This window comes from Doryrhamphus excisus, linkage group LG10 (assembly GCF_037039965.1).
Source record: "Doryrhamphus excisus strain RoL-2023G ecotype Guam linkage group LG10, RoL_Dexc_Guam_v1.1, whole genome shotgun sequence".
NCBI classification, from domain to species: domain Eukaryota; kingdom Metazoa; phylum Chordata; class Actinopteri; order Syngnathiformes; family Syngnathidae; genus Doryrhamphus; species Doryrhamphus excisus.
Genome location: NC_136366.1, coordinates 10,750,909 through 10,773,826, shown reverse-complemented (window position 1 = coordinate 10,773,826; position 22,918 = coordinate 10,750,909). Strand labels below are relative to the sequence as shown.

Genomic DNA, 22,918 nt, shown 5'->3' with positions numbered 1-22,918 from the left:
TACGTCATTGCTGGATCTAAAGGGCGAAAGCAAACGTCACAACTGTAGTTTAAAATGAATAAAAAAATGTTCGTTCGTAAAATACTAATCGAATCAACATTGGAGAAATTGAATGAACGCACAGCACCTCGCTGCCATAATGGAACGAGAAATGCAAGTGCCATTTTAACCCACTAGGTGGCAATGTTTCCCCACTCAATGCTTTTTCTGACGTGCACCGAAAGGTCATAGAGAATGAAAGACCAGAAAAGTATGATATTACTATACAGGATGGAAAAAAATATGAATGAGTTGCACCATTTTACACTTGACATACAGTAATACATAACACAAAAATCAACTGAAAAAACCCAAATCCATGAATAATAAAACTAGTCATAAAATATACAAAAGTTGTCAATAATATTGTGACCTATAATTTAAAAATATTTTAATATGTACTATGGTTACATTTTTATCAATAGTAAAAAAACTAAATAAGTCATCTTAACTATAGCTACAAAGGCCCCAAATACACTTGTTATCTACCTGGAATACAAAATACACAAATATTACACCAATTAATATCCTTAATGAACATTATATAGACTTGAATGCTCATCATAAACACAAATAACATCATACCATAAAAATAATACAATATTTAAAGCTTCCACATATACATTACACAAGAATTACAATCATTGATATTGATTCTAAAATAATACAATAAGAAAAGTAACTAAATTGTGACATGCTATAATATACGTATATAATATATATATAACATATAAACACATGCTACTTGTTTTTGTAAAAGCTATAAATCCAGTTCATGTTGTGGAACGTCATTATTATTATTTTTATTGTCTGACAGGTGTCAATGAAACATGATATTTTTGATATTGGTATACATACTATACTGTGTACAGGCTATGTACTGTGTAGGCTATGTACTGTGTATGTATAGAAGTTGACTTCTTGACGTGTTTGTGTGTGCAGAAGGAACATGTGAGTCTTCATGAATGATGTGTTGCTAATAGGACCCCCCCCCGCCCCCCCACCTTACTTCGCTCTCCCCGGGGGGTAAACAAAGAGGGAGGGAGAGGGAACACGTACGTGTTTGTGTGTAGCAACTTAGTGAATGTGAGCCAGCGTGTATGTGTGTGTGGGGGGGTGGGGGGTGGGGGGGGGGGGGGGGGGTCCTTGTGATTTATAACATCAACTCCTGCTCCCTCCTTCTCTTCCACTGCAGCAGCACAAACACATCCATTACAAAAATACTCATGTTAATGGCAATCCTATGCGTGTGTGAATGGGAGGGGAAGGTTACCATGTGGGGGGGGGGGGTTCCTAAAGGTGTGCAGTCTTCTCTGGATGCTTGGTGGAAAACTGCTGGAAAGACGGTGGAACCCCCCGACATAGAATCAGTCATGGCAAAAAAAAAACATGAGGAAGAAGTGTGATGATAACCATAGAACCAGAAAATGGTCTGATTGAGCAGTACAACGTGAGCATAATAATAATAATAATAATACATAGCATATTTATGCTAATACATGCACTTTTTCTTGTTAGAATACATCCCCGCCTGCCGCTCAATATTGTCCAAAATAATACAAATATTGTTATTTTTGTTACCTGCCATGGTACAGATGGAAACTAGCAGCTGTGCTATAAACTGCCATATTTGCCACTCTATTGCTTACAGATGCTCATCAATATGCATTGTCCATAATAAATACATAAAAACACATATTTTCAGTTTCTCTTATTTATTCTTGTAAAATTAAAGTTGTTTTTCAATTTTCAACGACTTTCTTCTTCTAGACTTTCTTCTGGTAATTATGACTTTATGGGCTTAATATTTTGACTTAAATTTTTCCACAGTGTATTATTTGCAAGTAATGCAAAAATGATATTCCTATGACTTCTTACTAATGACTAATATTACTATTGTGCTAAAGATGTGGCCAATAATGTTGGGGATGAAGGAAGGACCTCTATAAAGATGGTATGAATGGGGTGCTGAAGATTACGTCCACTTTACTGCCTGTCTTTGGGTGTGTGTGTGTGTGTGTGTGTGTGTTTACACGCATGCGCGTGCGCGCACACACACACACCATCTCCTCTCACATTAGTCTTTACATTAAAAGCAGTCAGGTGGAAAATGAGTGCAGACCTGCGCCACCGTCCACCCACCTGGACCACAGCAAAGGGGGTGGGGGAAGGTCGAGGGGCGAGTGGAGCTGGGGCGTGGCGAAGGGTCACCGGGTCACTCTGGAGCCGAAAGACGTGCACGTATAGGATGTGATCCTTCCAGCTGTTTCTAATATTTGGACCGTGAAGTAGAGCTGAATAAGGGAAGCAAATATTAATATTTATATAAAACCATGAAAACACAACAGGGACGTCTGGCAGCGTGATACAATATAACTCATATAGCACATATTCATCACACATGTTACTCAAAAGGCACAATTAGTTATTTTAGTATGGTAGAGTTTTGTATTGGATAGATGCAAATATTGTTCACAAAATGCATATGTTTCAAAAATAATTATAAGTTATATTACATGGAATCATTAATAATCATGAACATGTATTGTATTGGAAGTGACATATTTTGGTGTAAAAACATAAAAGGTGCATCAAAATGCTTCGGATTAAGTCCAATATTATTTATTGAATATATATCATAATAATTTATTATTATATATAATAATAATATAATATATATAATATGTTTTAACAAATTGATAGTAATAGTATTTATTACCTATTTCAATGTCATAAACATTTTTTTAAATGCTGTGCATACATTTCAATAATATACATTAAATATATTTATTCAACAAATAATTAAATTTAAATTTATTTGTAATGATTTTGTATAAATATTAATTCCATTTTGTGATGGGAAAAAATAATAATAGGTCATTTTGTTAAATTTGATTTATAATTTTAGGTCATATGAATAATATATTTAAATGACTCATTTTTATATAAAAACCTTAAAAAGGTGCCTGAATATTGGATAAATAATAAGAATAAAGAATAAGAATTATTCGTAAAATGTGTTGAGTCAACAAATTATTTTTTTATTATATTTATCATATTGTATCAAAAGCAAGTACATATTTTGATATAAAAACAATGTATTTATTCAACAAATAATGTAATTACATTTTGATGTAATAATGTATTGAAATCAATTCATTATTACATATTTTGGTGTAAAAACAAAAAAAACATTAAAAAGGTGCCTCAAAATGGTTTTAATAAACTAAAAAAATTAATAAAATGTGTTTATTCAACAAATCAAATTATATGAACTAATACTGTATTAAAATAATTATATATGTTGATATAAATACCTCAAAATGGGCTTAAGAAAAATTACTCATATGATGTATTTATTCAACAAAAAATACAATTCCAATTTTATATAATAATATTGTACTGAAATAAATTTTTGACGACATATTTTAGTGTAAAAATCTACACAAATAGATAAAAAAAAAGTGCCTTAAAATGGTTTTAAGAGTGCGGTATGATATTTGACCCTGAAAGTCAACGGTCCAGCCTGGTTTGGTTTCTTGGACCAACTGGCTGCTCACACATGAAAATGTGATGCTTGAAGTTGTAAGAGAGAGTTTTATTAGCAGTGCTATTTACATACAAATAATACAACCCCTCACTTGTGCACACACACACACACACACACACACACACACACACACACACACACACACACACACACACACACACACACACACATTCATCCGGTCACTTTTACATCCAGGAATATTTCTGGAGTCCACGGGTAAAGAAAAGCCACATTCTTTGGGCGGAAATGAGGCGATTGGCGGCGGTGAGGGAATAAAGAAGACTTCCGTCGCTAGGAGGCGATGGAGGCCCGGGTGGGCTAAATGCAAAGGGGTGGGGTGGTGGTGGTGGGGAGGGTGGGGGTGTGGGGGGTTGTTGGCCCTCCACAGATGTTGCGTGGCCCCTCTTTTGTTTGGTCCCTTAAAGAGGCGGGAGACCTCAGCTGTTGAAGGAGATTCTCTATTATGGCTTCAATGCGCTTTTGAAAATCATTTCCATTAAAAGATGTCTTTTTAAAAAGGCCCCCTCACAAAGGGAAGGTCGTGCACGAGCACAACTATAGGGGCCGCGTGTGTGCGTGTTGTTTGAAGATGTGATCATGGTGTTGTGCGCATGGCGTGTGCCGCAGGGAGCAGGCCAAGGAGACGGAGGGGGGGTGGGGGCGCATGAAAGTGAATATTTGGGAATATTCTTTCAATTTCACTAAAGGTGAAATTTGTCCGGAAAAGGAAGAACCCGCCCCTTTGGTGTTGGATTGGACTGTCATGTGATGGTGGAAGTTTAGTTGAAATGTGGTGGATGAAATCAATCACTTTTTTGGGGGGGTTGTTTTTTTTTCTTAAATAATTCAAGTCCAGTATTCCAAGAAAGCTCGCGTATGAGGGGGTGGGGCCGGGTCTAGACGTCTACGCATTGTACACCGTCACCAGTCCAGCGGTGAAAAGTAGTCCATGTGGAAAAAAGAAGCTTCACCAGGCCGCCGTCTCCCCCATCTCGGGGCCTTGGTGGGACATGGGGGCGCTGTAGCTGGAGTTACTGGCCAAGGAGAAAGGGGGACTGGGCCCGCCCCCGTACGCCTCCCCTGGGACGGGCTGCAGAGAGCCCGGCTCGGGACTGGGCGTCTCTGCGTGGGAGATCATGTCCGTGAACCTTTGGTCGTCTGAGGGGAGGTGACCCGAGCCCTCCATGGCGCCGCCGCCCAGGATGTAGGGGGACTCGGCCGGGGACTGGGCCTGTGAGGACGGGGGCCCGTGGGGGAAGAAGTCGTAGTTGCTTGCCGGTCCGTAGTAGTCCCCTTGGTACTCTGGAGGACAGAAGGACACGCACATGAACATGATGTCTCTATAGGGTGTGGGGCCTCCACGTCCATGTCTTTCTGTCGCATCTCCCTGTCCTTTCGCTGCTTTTCACACATGCATCCATTCACTTTTCTCTATATAATAACTTTATTCAATTTTTTTTTTTAAATTCCAACTGTTTAAACTTTCTTCTGGTACATTTAAATTTATCGTCATTCATGTTTTTAATATTTTGACTGCAAAATTACTACAGATTTTTCTATTAGGTTTTTGTTTAAAATTCTGTTTTGAAACTAAAAAAATCAACATAAAAATAAAACAAAACCTGAAATGGCCCCTGCCCCGCACGTTGAAGAACCCTGGTCTATATGTTGTGTTGACGTTGCCAGGATTGAAAGGTGTTTGTGTAATAATCTCTTAGAGATGAATAAAGTGTCTGTCTATCACGTAACCCTGAGCCTGTTAGTGGCAGCGACCTTGAGGATAGCTTGCGAGCGCGCACACAGGAAGCTGGAAGCTTTGGGGAAAAAAAAAGAAAAGGCAAGCAAGCCGGGCTGAGAGACAAAACGGCGGCGAAGGAGGAGTAAGAAGAGAGAGCGAGAAAGGAAGGTTTTGGGTTCATGGTTGTGAACGCACCGCAGGTACGACTGTATCACACGCTCCTACGCGTGGATGCTTGAAGAGCGAATTATCTTTAATGTTTGTGAAAATTGCCATATTGGGTTCATTGGACATAAAATGACTGAGGATGCGTATGTTAGCTTCACAGACGCACGCAAAACCTGTCCTGGGTTTTTGGATGCCAGATTGTCCTGACGCGACATCGTCTTTGTGTTTATGAGAAACCCTCACGCTGGGTTCGCTAAAGACTAAAATAGTGCAGGAACTTTGCAAATAATTTGGTGGTCGGGGGGGGCGAGATTATATAACCTTATTTGCATAATTAGCTAAAATCCATAGACGCCTTTCTGAAAATGTAAGTTAGGTACGTTGATGATTAAAATTTCTGCTAGTTTGGATGACGACGCCACGATGTTGATAAAAATGTACGACTGGTTCATTGACAACCAAAAAACGTTTCAGTGACGACTCCACAATGTTTACAACAACGCTAGGTACTTTGACAAGTTAACGATGATTCTGGAAATGTACGTTAGGTACATTGATGATGAAAATTTCTGCTAGTTTGGATGACGACTCCATGATGTTGATAAAAAAAAATGTACGACTGGTTCATTGACAACCAAAAAACCTACGCTAGTTTCAGTGACGACTCCAGAATGTTTACAACAACGCTAGGTCCTTTGACAAGTTAACGATGATTCTGGAAATGTACGTTAGGTACGTTGATAACTCAAATTTCTGCTAGTTTGGATGACGACTCCACGATATTGATGAAAATGTACGACAGGTTCAATGACGACTCAAGGTTTACCAAAATGTACGTCAGGTTTGTAGACAAGTCGACGTAAACATATGTCGGGTTCATTGAGGAGTCTACGTTGTTGAAATAATAAACGTTAGTTTGGATGACGACTCCACGATGTTGATAAAAATGCACGACAAGTTAATTGACAACCAAAAAAACGTACGCTAGTTTCGGTGACGACTCCACAATGTTTACAACAACGCTAGGTCCTTTGACAAGTTAACGATGATTCTGGAAATGTACGTTAGGTACCTTGATGACTCAAATTTCTGCTAGTTTGGATGACGACTCCACGATGTTGATAAAAATGCACGACAGGTTCACTGACAACCAAAAAACCGTACGCTAGTTTCGGTGACGACTCCAAGATGTTTACAACAACGCTAGGTCCTTTGACAAGTTAACGATGATTCTGGAAATGTACGTTAGGTACCTTGATGACTCAAATTTCTGCTGGTTTGGTCGACGACTTTACAAAAATGGACCTTTACGATCTTTACAAAGATGTACGTTTAGTTGATGACTTAAAAATGTCAGTTTGGTCAACAACTTGATGACGTTTACTAAAATGTACGTCAGGTTTGTAGACAAGTCAACGTAAACATATGTCGGGTTCGTTGAGGAGTCTACGTTGTTGAAATAATGTAATAAGTCAACATATATGTCAACATATATGACATGACTGACAACTTTACGATCTTTGCGTTACAGTGTACGTTATGTTTAGTTGATGACTTAAAAATATTAGTTTGGTCAACATTTACTAAAATGTACGTCAGGTGTGTTGACCACTCAAGTTTACCAAAATGTACGTCAGGTTTGTAGACAAGTCAACGTAAACATAATTCAAGTTCGTTGAGGAGTCTACGTTATTGAAATAATGTACGTTAGTTTGGATGACAACTCCACAATGTTGATAAAAATGTACTTGTAATTTCATTGACCACCCAAAAACGTACGCTAGTTTCGGTGATGACTTCACGATGTTTACAACAACGCTAGGTCCTTAGACAAGTTAACGATGATTGTGAAAATGTACGTTAGGTTCGTTGTTGACTGAAATTCCAGCTAGTTTGGTGGACGACTCTACAATGTTTACTCAGGACTCAAAATGTTAGTTTATCCAACGACTTGACTTGACTTGACTTACGTGTACATCAGGTTTGTTGACAAGTCAATTTTTAAAAAATAACGTCAAGTTGGTATACGACTTCGACAGTGTTTAAAAACATGTTTGTTTGGTTTATTTACAAGTCGAGATCTACAAAAATGGACATCATGTTCGCTACAAGACTTTGACGGATTAAGCTTTACGAAAAAGTACGTCAGGTTGGTAGTTTGGTTAGTTTGGTTGACGACGCCACAATCTTTACAAAAATGTAACGTTGTTGACGCCACCACGATGGTTAGAAAAATGGACGTCAGGTTGGTTGATGTCTCGGCGATGTTTAGGAAAATGTAGGCTAGTTTCACTGACGATTCGACAGTATTAGTTTTCTTGACTACTTGAAACTGACTCCAGTTTAGACAAAAACTACGTACGCAAGAGTCAATGAGGACATAAGGTTGTTGATATGAATAAGTGTCCGAGTGTGTCTGAGTGTGTCAGTCCGGTGATTGACAGGCGATGAGTCCTGTGGCGTCAAAATAAAACGGACAGTTGCCAGAAGTTGAAGTCGTCGCCATCGGTGTTAGCCTGGTGCTTCCAGACATATAAACATTTGGCTTCTCAGCGTGGGGAAGAAGTGTAAACATTCCTGATAAGTCCAAGTGAAGCGGCGGTGTGGTGTTGGTTTACAAAGCGTCTGATTGGGATAAAGACTTTCATCCTCTCAGCCGTGACAAGCGACGCCGTCAAAACTGCTAAATGACGATTTTTTTTTTTTTGTCGTTGTGTTTTGTTTTGTTTTTTTTTCAAAGTGACATTGAGCCTGCGGAGCGCTTGGAGGGAAGGTTGCCTGGAAATATGCATCCGTTGTGTCACTTAACAAGAGACGGCTATGAAACACACGATGCACAAAAACATTGAAAGAATAAAAACAACTAACAAGCCATCTCATTTGGCAAGATGTTATTTTTGATATATATAAATAATTATTACACATATACGTATATAAATATATATACTTTTTATTTAAAAAAAAACAGAAACGCAAACATTCAATCTTATTTGTATATGATATATATATACGTATATATACAAACACACACACACACATATATATATATAATAATGTATATTATATTTAGAAATATTATAATTATGTGCAAGCAAGGAGGATCTAACAGACATTTTGCTAGTGACATGAGCGTGCCGTTGTTCAACTTTTTTTGTCTTTCTGGTCATTTCTCTTTCAAAAGTCTGTCCTTCCGAGACCCCCTTCCCCCCCGCCCAGAAGAACAGCAGGAATATGACTGGAATTTCCTTGAAGCTAATAAAATCATAAAAAAACGACATTGTTTTGGCCTAATGGTGCATCCCCCACAGAGAACCAAACACACACCCAGCACGTGAACCTTACCTCCGTAGTAGCCATACGCCGCCGGCCCCAGGATGTCCGGGTCCTCCAGTCTTCCTCCCAGGGGCCTCATCCTCCGCGGACCCCTGAAGAAGGCGTGTCTGCGGGCCCCCAAAGCGCTCAGCTGCTTCATCCGTCGCTCCTTGGACCTTCTGTTCTGGAACCAAACCTGCAAGGGGGCAGAGACGTACGTGACGTGTTGTTGGCTAGCCATCACATCAGATCACCACGATAATCGAACATCGCACCGGCGGATGCGTCCTGCGATCCTGAGCTCACTTGGACACGGGAGGAAGTGGACTAAAACTGATGTTATTATTTTTCTATTTCTATTTGCGTATTATTCCATTAATTCTTCTTCTTGATGACACATTTGTGTTCCCCTATAATCAATTTGTGATGAACTCCACGATGTACCCCACAGGGCATCCTCTGAAGCTTTCATTTCTAATGTCAAAGTTCATAGTGATTTTCTATGTAGTTTTGTCCATGTATGCCTATTTATGTATTATTGAAATTACACTTATTTATGAATATTTTATCAATTCTTAGCCATTCTCTCATATGAATTTCCATAAGCGTGTTGCAGTCCATGTGTGTCTTAGGAGTGATGTTCAAAACAGGACAAAGAGACACCATTTTTATCCCACATGTGGACTCCTGTTCCAAGCGGCCATATTTGAATCATGCTAACACTTCCTCATCACCTTATATGGCGAGGAGCATCTCATAAAGGAAGGTCACATGATGCTCCCGTGCTGCAAAAACACACACACACATTTTTGATGACCCCCACATGGTTTATGTACGTAGTACAAACATGTGTTTTGCTTCTTCTTGGGCTTTTCAACTAAGAAGTCACATGACATGTGACCCCTATCCCTTGCTTTACGACGTTACGCTCCTTCAGTAAAGGTTATCAAAGTTGTCTCGCTCTGCTTGACTTCTTTTTACGCTTGCGTGATTGTTAAGAACGGAGAAGCAAAAGGGAAACTCTGCAGTTAACTTGTTTTTTTTTACGCTACGTAAATGTGACTTTCAACAACGCCTACATCGTTAATGACGGTTTTAAGACAGGGTGGGGGGGGGGACATTTTGACCCCGAAACAGATTATTTCCATTTCCATCACGGGTGCAGAAATGGATTGTGTCTTTGCATCACACGTCTTGTTTGGCGCCTGCTGCAAAATGATGCATGCTCGCAGCAGCCAGCCACCGAGCCCCGCTGTGCTGCACATTAACAAAAACACACACACACACACTGGTCACAAAACACACACACACACACACACACACACACACATACAGGGCTGCAGCTGCAACACCTGCTTATTGAGAACAATCGACGACGTGTAGGGTACATTTTTATGGAAATACTGGCGCTCCCCTCCAGAGACAGCCTTGCTCGCTCAGGGATTACACACACACACACACACACACACAAACACACACACACACACTATTTAACACAAGCAGTGAGGACCAAACACAGCCTCCATTTTGGCTCCCAGCCTTGCAGACAAGGAGGTCGAGGACGACGACGTGAACACCCTGATGGATGCATGGATGGGAGCACTGCATGCTGTTTGTGTGTGTGTGTTTGTGTGTGTGTGTGCTCTAACAAGCAGGCTGTGAGTGAGTACACCAGAGAGGTGTGGAAAAAAAAGAAATAAGGAGGGGGAGGGCCGTATGTAAATCTGTGAAATCAGCGATAATCACAGCCAGTGCACAAAAAGCCACATCACAGTTGGCAGAGATGGCGCTAATCATCCTGACACCGTGTGTGTGCACGTCCCAGACACAGCGTGTGTGTGTGTGTGAATTTCATACAACATGCAGGAGTGGCCCCTATACGTGATGTCCCTGTGGCCCCCTCTGCTAAAACAAGACCACCACCTTGGACTAATTTCACGGCTGTGTGACTCAAACAAACTGCTTGCCTGCGCCTGCCTGCACAACATGAAAAAACAACATCTTGTGTGTGTGTGTGTGTGTGTGTGTATATGTGTGTGTGTGTGTGTTATCCAAGTGTCATTGCAAGATTTTAATTTGTGGAAATAAATGAAATGCCTGCAGACATTGCTGATGGAAAAGCCAGAAATTGGATGCATTAAAAAAAAAACAATCAAGTAATTTTTTTTTTTAAAGGTCAAAATGCATCACTCCAAGAAAAAAAAACTTTGACGTTCTTTGTCATGCAATTTCAAATCTATAATTTAATATTGCAATCATTTGAAAGACCCCACCACTTATATCCCCCCCCCCCTTTTTCTCCAGTGCAGCTTTTCTTTCATTTGGCTTGAAATTAATTATTTTATACAACATAAACTAATACTTTGAAGGAAATAAAATGTTTTTTTGGTATGGTATGGCTGTGTTATATATTAATATTTTTTTATCACCAAGGAATTAATAAAACTATGCTACAGTGCATTAAAAAGACATTACAAATGATGATGATTATTATTATTATGTACATGCTACAGTACATTATTATTGTTATTATATAGTCATAACTAGAAAAACACATGTGCATGCAGTGCATTTAAAAAATACCATTAGAAATACCATTATGTATAAATATTACAAAATGACTTCAAAACATGTGCATGCTACAGTACATTTAACAAAATGTGAAATATGATGATGATGATGATTATTATTATATATAGCCAATAGAGTGACTTCCATATAGACACGTGCATGTAACAATATGAAAATAAGCTGGGAAATATGATTATTATATATAGTCAATTGAGAATGACTGCCCACGTGCATGCAACAGTACATTAAAAAAAGCTGGGAAATATGATTATTATATATAGTCCATAGAGAAGGACTTCAAAACACACGTGCATGCTACAGTACATTTAACAAAATGTGAAATATGATTATTATTATTATTGTTATATATAGCCAATAGAGTGACTTCCATATAGACACGTGCATGCTACAATACATGAAAATAAGCTGGTAAATATGATTATTATATATAGTCAATTGAGAATGACTTCCCACGTGCATGCAACAGTACATTAAAAAAGCTGGGAAATATGATTATTATGCATAGTCATTATAGGGGTGACAGGTGACATTAAAACACACACACATATATATATTAGTGTTTTTTGTTATATAATTGCACGCATTAGAATCTGAGTCATTTCCTACACGTTCTAAAGGATTTTATGGTGACTTTAACAATATTGCGCTAAATAATAATGATGATAATAATAAAAGGATCCGGCTTACCTGGATGACCCGCATGTTGAGGCCGGTCTCCTGGGCCAGCTGCTCCCGGATGTGGCGTGTAGGCTTGGGCGTGGCGACGAAGGCGGCCTTGAGCGTCTCCAGCTGCTTGGCCTTGATGGTGGTGCGGGGCCCCCGCCTCTTGGTGCCGGAGTTCTGCTCCTCGTTCTCGATATTGTTCGTCTCCTTGTCGGAAGACGTGCAATTGTCCGTCTCCTTCAGGTCGTCCTGCAGGCTGGCGTCCTGCAGGTCCGGAGACAGGCTCCGGTCCGTGCACGAGGACACTGCAAAGAAGGTGCAAAATATCATGAAGATCAAGCAGGAAAATATGAAAATATTTTTTTCTAGGAAAACCACAAAAAGTCCTTATCTATTTACGCAGTGACACAATTAAGTGTGTGTAAATCGGAGGGGTGGGTGGGTGGGGGGGTCGTCGATAACAATGGCAGTCCCAATGGACCCTGACGCACAATAAAAATAACAAAAGAGCCCACTGAGGAGAATTCTAAATAAATCTTTGTCTCGGTTGTTGATTGACCATCTCAATACTTATTTACACATCTTTACTTATTATTTCACTGCGCCATTTCTCGCTGAAAAAAAGCAACCCAATATTGCGCAGCTTGTAATCGCTCTCACCTGAGTTGAGGCTGACTTCCTTAATGGTCCCGGAGCTCAGGTAGTCCTCCTTGCAGACGAACTTATTCTCGTCGATGACGTAGAGCTCCTCGCCGGTGGACAGCTGCTTGTGGCACACCATGCAGGTGAAGCAGTTCAGGTGGAACACCTTGCTGCGAGCCTTGCGGACCAGGTCGCTGGGCGAGATGCCCTGCAGGCAACCCGCGCACTTGGTGCCGAAGCGCCTGCAACATTGGAGACACGCGTAGATTTTTTAAATATATATTTGTGACATTTTTTGCATCGCCGTTTTTTTGTTACATTGCATCAGTGTGCATAAAACACGGAAGCATTTTTTGTAAAGGTTTGCAGAGGAGTGGGGGCGTGGGTCAAGGTAGAAACCAATGATTTTTCATGCAGATCTGGAGAACATTGGATGAATAAAAAAACAGAAGATCGCCTAGCAATTTAATGTTTAAAACTGGCATATATATTTTGGGTTCCGCAGAGGGGATAGAAATTTAGCACAAAATTACCCCCCCTCATAAAAAAACGTTTACACAAATATTAAAGCAATTTATGGGCACCCGGAACACTCTTTTATATTATACATTCAATTATTTTGGTATATTTCATACGACTTACTGTGGAGTTTTTCATCCTACAGGCCTGAAAATGTAAAGCATATATAATAGGCATGTTTTGCACTAGTAATAATAATAATAATAATAATAATAATAATGCAGAATCAGACCAGATTTGCATGATTTTGTATGAGAGTACGAGTGACAATAGGGCGAAACACATTAGTGACAATCAGCACATTGTAGCCGAGGATATGTGACAGGATTAGGCAGAGTGGGAGCATCTTAGCGTGGAAATCTTCTCTTAATCCATATTCACTCGGCTTAAAAGACGTGCGTGGGAGGACTCGGCCCAAATTGTGTTCACCTGACAGCATTTATTTGAAAAGAAAAAAAAGGAATGTTTCAGGCCTGCTGCAGGGTCACCTGAATTGGAGTGTGTGTGTATGTGTGTGTGTGTGGGGGGGGGGGGTAGTCTCCCCTCCCTATTGTTTTAACACTAATGTGGGCCTGCTATCGCTCCACGGTCGCCCCTTTCACATGCACACGCACACGCCGAGAACTCCCCACAAGTCCACTTACACAACAAATGGACACATTAGCGTGATTACTCTAATGGGCCGCTCATTTCAATCCGGTACCAATCCATGATGGGGCCGGGGTGGCACTCACAATGAGCCGGGGGGTGAGCCTTTAGGGGTGTTAAAAAAATGAAAAAAAATGAAGGTGTCTCCCTTTTGCAAGGACTTGTGGACCTGCTTCTCCTTGGCCGCTTTAGAATACACACGGCATCAAACGGCAACATGAAAAAGGTAAAGAGTGTGCGACGCGGCAAACGGAGTCCAAGCAAGACATTGTGTGGGGGTTCGGTACCTGAAGAAGTCCATTTTGCAATAGAGCTTGCCGTCCCTGGAGAAGCACTTCTCGGTCAGCTTGCAGCTGCACTCGCAGCACTGCACGCACTTGGCGTGCCAGGCCCGGTCCAGCACGTTGAGGAGGAACCGGTCCAAGATGGGCCGCTCGCAGCCGGCACAGTGGACCATCATGTCTCCGGCAGGACGCGGGACGCCGAGGGCCGCCGAGCTTCCCGCGCGGGCTGCGCTGCTCGGAGGGGCGCGGAACAACGTCTTGGATCCGTGAGGGTGGCGGGGGTGGGGGGCGGCTGGGTCGGGCTGTCAGGTGAGAAGAGGAGCAAAAGAAGTCCCCGCCGGCTGGTCCTCTCTCGGATCGGTTCTTCCCCTCTGCTGCCTGCTCGGGTCCACAATCCAATATTAGTGGGGGGGTTTAGCGGGTGTGCAGTCCCTGCGTGCACGGCCCGGACATGTCACGAACACCCAAACATCATCCGCAAATTCTCATCATGCTTCACCCGAGTGATGCCGTTTTTTTTTTTTTTTTCAAGAGGGGAGTGGGGTTTGGGAGGGGGGGTGTTCCACGCGTGTCCTGCGGGCTCGTGCACCTTCGCGTCAATGTGGCTGCTTGTCATGAAGGTGCGGGCACCCCTCCACCTCGGCACCTCACCATCACCCACTTGCCGGACCCGCGCCCGCTGATTGGCTGAGGCGTGCCTTAATTCCCTCGCCGGGGGAGCCAATCCGAGCGCGGCTGGGTTGTTATGGTTACGGCGCGCTCCGCTCTCCCTGCTTCTATAGACCAGCACAGCAGCCGAACTATGATGCCCACCTTTGCACCGGGAGGCTTTTTTTTTAGTGCGACGTCAGAGTCCTGGAAGAGCGCAAAAAAACAAAACAAAAAAAAGGAAGCGTAAAAGGTTGGGAAATACCTGCACTGGCAAACACATGAATGTGAATGTAAGAGTGGGAGGAGCCGGACAAGGACTAATGCTACATTACACAGTGGAGGTGCTGGTGTGGAGAGGGGGGGGGGTCTTTTCTCATGCATGCAAGCTATTTGCAGGGAAATGCAATGGATCAGCTGCAGCTCATCAATAGGGAGACCCCCGAAGAGGACAATCTCAATATTTACCGAGAGAGGCCTCGCTGTGTTGGCTTGCACTTAAGCAAACACGCAGCTCACACCCCCCCCCCTCCTTTGCACCTTCACGACTCGGCTTTGAGTTGCTGTGAAATGTGGGCTCACTTCAACAAACACCAAATAATGAGAGGAGTAAACAGGGGGGGGGGGGGGGGGGGTAACGTCATTCTACTAATTTAGTGGTGGAGTTAATTGCAGGGTTTCATCTCAACTCAACAGTTTAAGGTCTGTTAGGTGATGATACAGTTGAAATTCAACTTGCTTGGTCACTGGTGTCCAAAGTGTGGGACGGGGGCCATTTGTGGCCTTTTTTGCTTTTATTTCCACGCAACCCCTGCAACTGAAACAAAGTATTTTCCCATTAAAATGCACATTTAATCTGAGAAAACAGGGGTAGTTATTCAATAAAATCATAATCTAGTTTTTTTTTTTTAATTCTACTTATGAAAGAGTTCAGAAAAAAATCCCATTTTTTTTTCAGTGTTTTTATGTTAAAAGTGTGTGTGAATGTCTGAGAGACCAGACAAAGCAACATAAAGGAGCACTGTGGTGTGTTTACATGACAATCAGCTCATAAAAACAGTCTGGTTCTGTTCGACTGATGATAACGTCGTCAAGACCATCCCTGGTCATAATAGACAACACTGTAATATCCATGCCAGGCCACACGGAGACTAACTTTTCCACACAGAGGGCCCGCATACTGAAAAAGTAAGATCGCCGTGCCGCCCGTTTTACATATAGAAAACCAAAAGTAATTCTACATGACAAACAGATGTAACTTACAGTATACCGTATTTTTGGGACTATAAGTTACTCCGGAGTATAAGTCGCACAAGGCCAAAAATGCATAATTAGGTAGAAAAAAACATACATAAGTCGCACTGGAGTATAGGTAGCATTTTTTTTTGCTGGTAATTTATTTTACAAACTACTTACAAAACAGACATTACGTCCTCTTGGAAGTCAGGTTCTAACAATAAAAGAATAGAGAACAGGCTGTAAGATATGCTAACACAATGCTTATTCAGCTACACTAAAAATAAACATGAACAGAAAAGGTGTCCAGTGTTTATGTAACATAAACAGTTTTTTTCATTTATAAATCGCTCTGGAGTATAAGTCGCAGGAACAGCCAACCTATGAAAAAAAGTGCGACTTATAGTCCGGAAAATACGGTAATTGTTGTCAACTAAGTCAGTAGCGTTTCTGACCTTCTTTATTAAATATTAGGCTCTTGAAGCATTCTTTGGCCCCGTGGTGTGTTATTCAGCAGTCACACAAACGCCTGGCGTGTAAGTCAGCATGGCGTAGTGTGCTTTGTTTGGGCGCAATTTTTAACGTGCAATATGAGACACGTTATTAATTATTACCAATATTAACTCTGGACATCAACATTATCAGCATACCAGTGTACTATATGTGCTTTTGTGAATGAAGCCACCATAAATAATGTTGACATTTCCAAAAATTGCAGACACGTTTCTTAAATACTAGCATTTTTCTAGGCTCCCAAGCAAAGTTGGTGATGCAAACGCATATTCTTGTCAGTTTAAAACACTGAAATGTCTGCAGATGCATCACAGCATCATCGCCGTGCATGCAAACGTGCCCTCCAGCATCTCTACCGCGCCGATTGGACACTTTCCGTGGAGTGGTTTACTCTTGAAAAGCAAAATATACTGCAACTTATAAGTGTCTGGAGTGATGAAAACAAAAGGCAATCCATACAAGCGGAAAAAGAGAAAATAGGTGCGAGTTCAAACTGCCTTTGTGAGGCCTCTGCAAGGACGGTCATGACAACAGCTGGCAAAAAGGTGAAAAGAACTCTGGTTTGAATGTGGCTGCATCACTCACGTTCAGTGGCAGAAGAAGACGAAGAAGAAAAAGGCGCCACTCTCCTGAGGCGGCACCTGTGCAGGCGGCGGCGGATGAGGAGGAGGAAAAAGGAGGAGGGAGCTGTCCGTGGTACCAAAGGCAGCCTGCAACCAAGGACACTGTCGGGCTGCTTTTCAATGGCAACATTCTGACGCCGCTTGAATGGAAGCATTCTGTGCCGACTGAAAGCTCAGCTGTGGACCCCCCCCCACCAGTCGCCACCCCCAAGCCAAAGTTCACCATGAGCCGTCTCGTGGTCCTAAAACAAACAGAACAGACTTTTATGCTAGTTACTTCAAGGACGTGCGCCACTCCTGTGTGAGGGAAGGAAACCTGAAGTTGGAACTGTCAGTCTGTCACGGCGCTGATGTACTTTAGTCGACTGCGATCGATACAGGAGGCGATTAAAGTACTTCAAAGTAACATTTCAAAAGTTGGAAACAGACATAACGGCTAACAACACCTGTATTCCATGAAAATGTATTACAGAATCACCGAGCAACCTCTGGGTCACCTCCAGTTTCTTCCTTGGGAAACAGAAAATAATCATAAAACATTTTATGAATTCATCCAGCTATAACACAAGCGTCAAAAGAAGCTAGCCTTTAGCGCTCGTAACTGCTACATCAGCGTAAGACGGTAAACACTAGAAAGTCAACGTCTTTTCTTCAGCCATCCATCCTTCTTTGTATCACCTTGCTATCGGAGATGAAAGTCCAGTGAGTCTACATAGCAGTTGCCGCCGCCCTCTAGAAAGTGAAACCTAAGCCTGTGCACCTGGAAAGCAATGACCAAGTGAAAGTGAAGAAAGTGAAAGAACAACGCATCTATTGAGTGTCTTCCAGTCATTGTCCATGAGTCATATCTTAAATGTTGCACAACTCTAATTGTGCTATGTGAGTGTGTGTGTGTGTGCTTGTATCATGCAGGCTCACCATGGCTGAGAAGCTATCAAACCGATCTATTAGACTGTATAACAGCTAACACCGCTGCTAATTGGATGTATTGTGAAGGTGCGGTGAATATTAGCGCTCTTAACTGTTACACAAGTGTAAAAAGAAGCTAACAACTGGAAATGTAATTTCGTTTTTTTTTTAGTTTGGACTGCCTTGGTATCAGAGATAGAGGAAAGGGGCCAGATTGAAAGTACAGCAAATCTGTGAAAGTGAAAGCTAAGCCTGTGAGTGTGAGAACAACACATCTATTCTTCCAATCATGAGTCATATTTTAAGTGTTTATTATTCTAATGTATTATAGACGTATGATACTGAAATTCATGACTCGGGAGCAAAAAAAAAAACCTGACGAGGACATCCTTAGCTTGTATCATGGAGGGCTGCAGTGAGACCGCGACTGCTAACTGAAACACATAAGCTTAACAACGCACAAACTGCTGTTCTTTACTGTTACAAGTGTCAAAATAAGCTAACCGCTATTAACAGAAAAACAATAACACCAGAAAAAGCGACTTTTTGGTTTGTCGACTGTGTTGCATTTTCTGCCACGTTTTTCGCTAATCAGTTTGGAATGTGCATCACCGCCACCTACAGGCCACACGGTGCAGGCCAGATTGAAAACAACAAAAACGGCGCACTGGATGGGCGGTCTGTGAGAGAGAGCCAAGCGGCGCATTCCAAATTCATCCCGCAATCTCACGCCATGTCACCTGAGCGACCCCCCCCCCTCCCACCCCACCACTCCAGAACCTATATACGGCAGCCATTCCACACATAGGCGCCCCCCCGACCATAAAGACGTGCACGCCCGCACGCTCACGCACACTCACGACCACCTTCAGGGCACCTCTTTGGCAGGGCCGCTCCCAAGGGAGAGGTTAGCATGATGGATGTCTGATTGGTAGCCCTCCCCCGGGGCCTCCCTCGCCGTCACCTCTCCGCGCTCTGAATTAAAAGGCCGTTTGTCTCCTCCGAGTCCTCAGCTGTAGAGCGCCGGCCTGCAATTTCACAGCACTCAGAGAGAGAGAGGGAGAGGGAGGGAGGCCATTACACGGGAGGTTGTCAGGGGAGCCATCAGAGCCCGGACACGCCTGAGGGACTCTCTCTTTCCCGCCTCCTCCCCGCTCACCTCCATTCCCCACTGGAGGCGGCCGACCTCGCCGAAAACACATAAATATTCAAGGCCTGCCGTGCAACCGTGCACGCGCGCCGATACCGGCTCGCACGGCGCCACCTCACTCTGCTGCTGCTTCGTTAACAATGAAATAAAGTTGAATACAAAGCAAAAGGACTCCCGGGCCTGTTGAGTCCAGGAGATGAAAATCTTGCTAAAACTCGCTTTGGAAGGATCAGTCGGGATTCATTTGAACATGATTGGGCCGATTTGAAAAGTGGACAGTCAGCATCAACGGTCTGGAGATCAGAGTTTGAATCCCTCCAGGTACATGCCAAAAACTGTCTCTCTTTTCTGTGTGTTCCGAAGATATATGTAACATCTATAAAGACGCACCTAACTAAAATTTTCATTTCTATAATGTGAGCTGCATATTAACCAAGCTAGAGTGACATTGTTATTAAAATTGTTACGCCCAAGAACTATACGTTACTGGTGTAGTGACACCTCGCCAAAGGCTAGCGATTCGCTTCAGCACACACTGGCTTACAGGCCGCAAGCCAAAGGAAACTTGACATATTGGAGCTAGGTGTAGCGTTCCTCTCTGTGTTGCTATGTGAAATCAATGAACGCAGGAAGGAAGTTCCCAAAATACTACAAGTATCATGAATGTATGTAGCTGTTACTACATGCTCACAGCATGGATAGAAAACCTTGTTGGAGCTTTTTGGATGGGTTTTAATAGGCGTGTGTCCCGTTACGTGTATTACTAGCTGCCTCTTTTCAGCTGTTTTTATATCTTTAGTACGCACAAAAAAGAGAAAGACTTGTGTGTTCATGTCTCACATTCCAAAAATTAGCTTTTTGGCTTAAAATCGTAATCAACGGCCATTTTATATCACCACAATTTAGTTGTGCTTTGCTGGGTAAACAATCATTCATTCATTTTCTACCGCTTATCCTCATGAGGGGGTGCTGGAGCCTATCCCAGCTGTCTTCAGGGCGAGAGGCGGGGTACACCCTGGATTGGTGGCCAGCCAATCATAGGGCACATATAGACAAACAACCATTCACACTCTCATTCATACCTATGGACAATTTGGAGTCGCCAATTAACCTAGCATGTTCTTGGAATGTGGGAGGAAACCAAAGTACCCGGAGAAAACCCACGCATGGATGGGGAGAACATGCAAACTCCACACAGAGATGGCCGAGGGTGGAATTGAACTCGGGTCTCCTAGCTGTGAGGCCTGTGTGCTAACCGCTCGTCCGCCGTGCAGCCTCACTTTGATAAGAAATTAATAAAATCAGGAGTTCAACCTAACCCTCAGTCTAGGACAATGTCATCGCAAAAAAATATAAGCCTGCAAAAATCTCAACTCCAACAACATCAGGCATTTTCTGGAATCCTGGAAGGATTGAAAGGTAGACCACCTTGGGGAAAGGTAGACCATCTTTCTCTTTATTCTTCCACTTTTGTCATTTCACTGTGTCTCACTGTGAAAGGCGTTCCCTCATTACAAGGACATGGCCAAGCTATCTGAGGGAAACATCAAATCTCAAGTCACAAATACGTATATAACCTTATGATTTACCTCCACTGCTCACTCACACACACACACACGCACACACACACACGCACCCCTTGATGATGCAGAGTGTGAACCGATAATTGGACCTTTATTTAGCTGCAGGTGAGCAAGAGTCACAAGTTTCTGTTTAAAAGTCATCCGCGAGGAGATGAACCCGCCCCTAACACACACACACACACACGCACACACACACATGTAGGTGGCATCATGTGACATACAGGCGTCACCACTGGAGGCACTCGCAGGATATCGACTGTACGGCTCAATCTGTGGAGCTCCGCCCCTTCCATGGAGGTCTAATGAGGTAGATCACCTTCTACTATGTGGGCCAGCCTAATCAGGTAATGAACGGGGGGGGGGGCACCTTTTGCCCTCACCTACTGTATTAATCAGAGGACGGTCACAAGCCAACAACCCCCCCCCCTTTCCCCCCAATCTGGCCGCTCTAATTGACGAGCATGTGCAGGACGCAGAAGGAAGGCGCTAAGGAGGACAGAGGATGGACAGGAGGAGGAGTTGTTAAAAGACAGAAGGAGAGCTGGCCAAAGGAGGAGGGGAGATGGGAGGAGCAGAGGAAGGGAGGAGGCAAGGAAAGAAGGATGGTGAGACAAGGAGAAAAGAGGAAGAGGGAGGAGGAGAGTAGGACGCAGGGACGAGGAAGAGAGAAAGGATGGGAGAGGAAGGAGAGGAAAGTCAGGCCGCGAGGTGAGGAGTGTAGGAGAGAGGGGAGGTGAGGAGGAGAGGAGGGTGGATACAACTGAAAAGGAGAGGAAGGAAAGAAGAGGAGACAATAAGAAGAGGATGGAGGTGAGATGGGAAGAGGAGACAAGAGGAGCTAAGAGAAATGAGGAAAAGGAGAGGAGGTGAGAAAAGACGGGAGGAGATAGGCTAAAGGAGACAAAAGAAGTAAGGCGAGGAGAGAACGAGGGAGAGGAAGACGGATGGCTGGAGAGGCAAGGAGAGCAAAAAGGAGGGAGCGAGGAGACAAGAGAAGCAAGAAAAGGAGAAGAAATGTTGGAAAGGAAAGAGGAAAGGAGAGGAAGGTGACAAAGAAAGCTGGAGGAGGAGGAGGAGATGATGGATGGCCGGTGAGGCGAGAAGGAGAGTAGAGAAGACAGAAGGGATGGAGGAGGAAGGAGAAAGGGAGGAGACTTTGGCTGACGGGAGCGGCAAGGATGGGAGTAAGGAGCAGAGGAAGGTTAGAGGAAAATAAAGAAGGATGGAGAGGCAAGGAGAAAGGAGGAGGTAAGAAGAGGGGAGAAGAGGGAGAAAGGAGTCAGGGGAAGGAGAGAAGAGGAAGGATGGAGGCGACAAAATTGGTCAGGCGAGGTAAGGTTAGAGGAGGAAAGGAAGGAGATGGAGGCCAGGAAGGAGAAGGAAAGGGTGGAGATGGAGGCTAGGAAGGAGGAGATAAGGAAGGAGATGCAGGCTAGGGAAGAAGGAGGTAGGAAGATAGACAGGTAGATAGGAAGGAGATAAATAAATTGAGTAGATGGTGTTTTTTTTTATTTCTGAAAAGAATGCTAACATTTAAAAAACACCATGTACCTTTCGGCCATCTTGGTTTTCCTCAAGGGAGGCGGCTCAGCTGGGGGCTCGGCGTTGCGTGCAAATCTGCGAAAAGGCAGAAGGAGGAGGAGAAGAAAAGGAGAAATGAATAATCTGAAGCACGTATGTGTTGTCAGCGTGGCGTCATCCTCCTGGCTGGACGAGGCGGCGGCGGCCACTTGAATTAGCAGCAGAGGATTATGGGCCGAGAGCCTCATTAATCTGGCCAACAAACACGAGCCGCTGAGAATATTTGCACCCAGAAATGGAAAAGATTAAGTCCTATTTGGCCATGACTGGCAGACACCCTCCACCCCCCAGCACGCAGCAAGAGGCTACTGTTAAATATTCATGACGCCGGACGGGACGCTACGTGTTGATGCCTGCGTCCACGCGTATACCAAGTATAGCTGGCAACAAATACATTTGCTTGTTTTCATCTACTTCACCTGTGCTAATTAGCCTGCTGGAGGAGAACTCCACATCCTCCACAGCACGGGGGGGTCTGCAACCTTTTCTTTTCTGAGAGCTACTTCGACAAAAGAGGCGG

At 43.2% G+C, this 22,918-nt stretch overlaps 1 protein-coding gene across 5 annotated transcripts; it reads right to left on the bottom strand.

The window, feature by feature from the left end:
• Positions 1–3,721: 3,721 nt before the first annotated feature.
• On the bottom strand, positions 3,722–21,170 carry lhx5 (LIM homeobox 5). 5 transcript variants are annotated; one of them, XM_078794074.1, is made up of 10 exons: positions 18,962–21,168; positions 17,622–17,685; positions 17,492–17,540; positions 17,399–17,417; positions 17,138–17,262; positions 14,159–15,010; positions 12,723–12,946; positions 12,087–12,367; positions 8,838–9,003; positions 3,722–4,891 (listed from the first exon to the last, which is right to left on the bottom strand). In XM_078794074.1, exons 6-10 carry the CDS (start codon positions 14,329–14,331, stop codon positions 4,557–4,559), a joined length of 1,179 nt encoding a protein of 392 aa, XP_078650200.1. In that variant the 5' UTR covers positions 14,332–15,010; positions 17,138–17,262; positions 17,399–17,417; positions 17,492–17,540; positions 17,622–17,685; positions 18,962–21,168; the 3' UTR covers positions 3,722–4,556. The 5 variants fall into 5 exon arrangements, with proteins under 5 accessions (XP_078650200.1, XP_078650198.1, XP_078650199.1 ...); XM_078794072.1 differs by having other exon boundaries at positions 17,138–17,685; positions 18,962–19,128; positions 21,039–21,170; XM_078794073.1 differs by lacking the exons at positions 17,492–17,540; positions 17,622–17,685 and having other exon boundaries at positions 17,138–17,417; positions 18,939–21,168.
• Positions 21,171–22,918: the final 1,748 nt, after the last annotated feature.

Excerpts from the sequence above, each read along its gene's own strand:
- lhx5 (XM_078794072.1), bottom strand. The coding sequence starts at position 14,331 with ATGATGGTCCACTGTGCCGGCTGCGAGCGGCCCATCTTGGACCGGTTC. Across the intron at positions 12,368-12,722 it reads GGAAGTCAGCCTCAACTCAG|TGTCCTCGTGCACGGACCGG; the intron begins GTGAGAGCGATT and ends CCTTCTTTGCAG. Across the intron at positions 9,004-12,086 it reads TCAACATGCGGGTCATCCAG|GTTTGGTTCCAGAACAGAAG; the intron begins GTAAGCCGGATC and ends GCCCCCTTGCAG.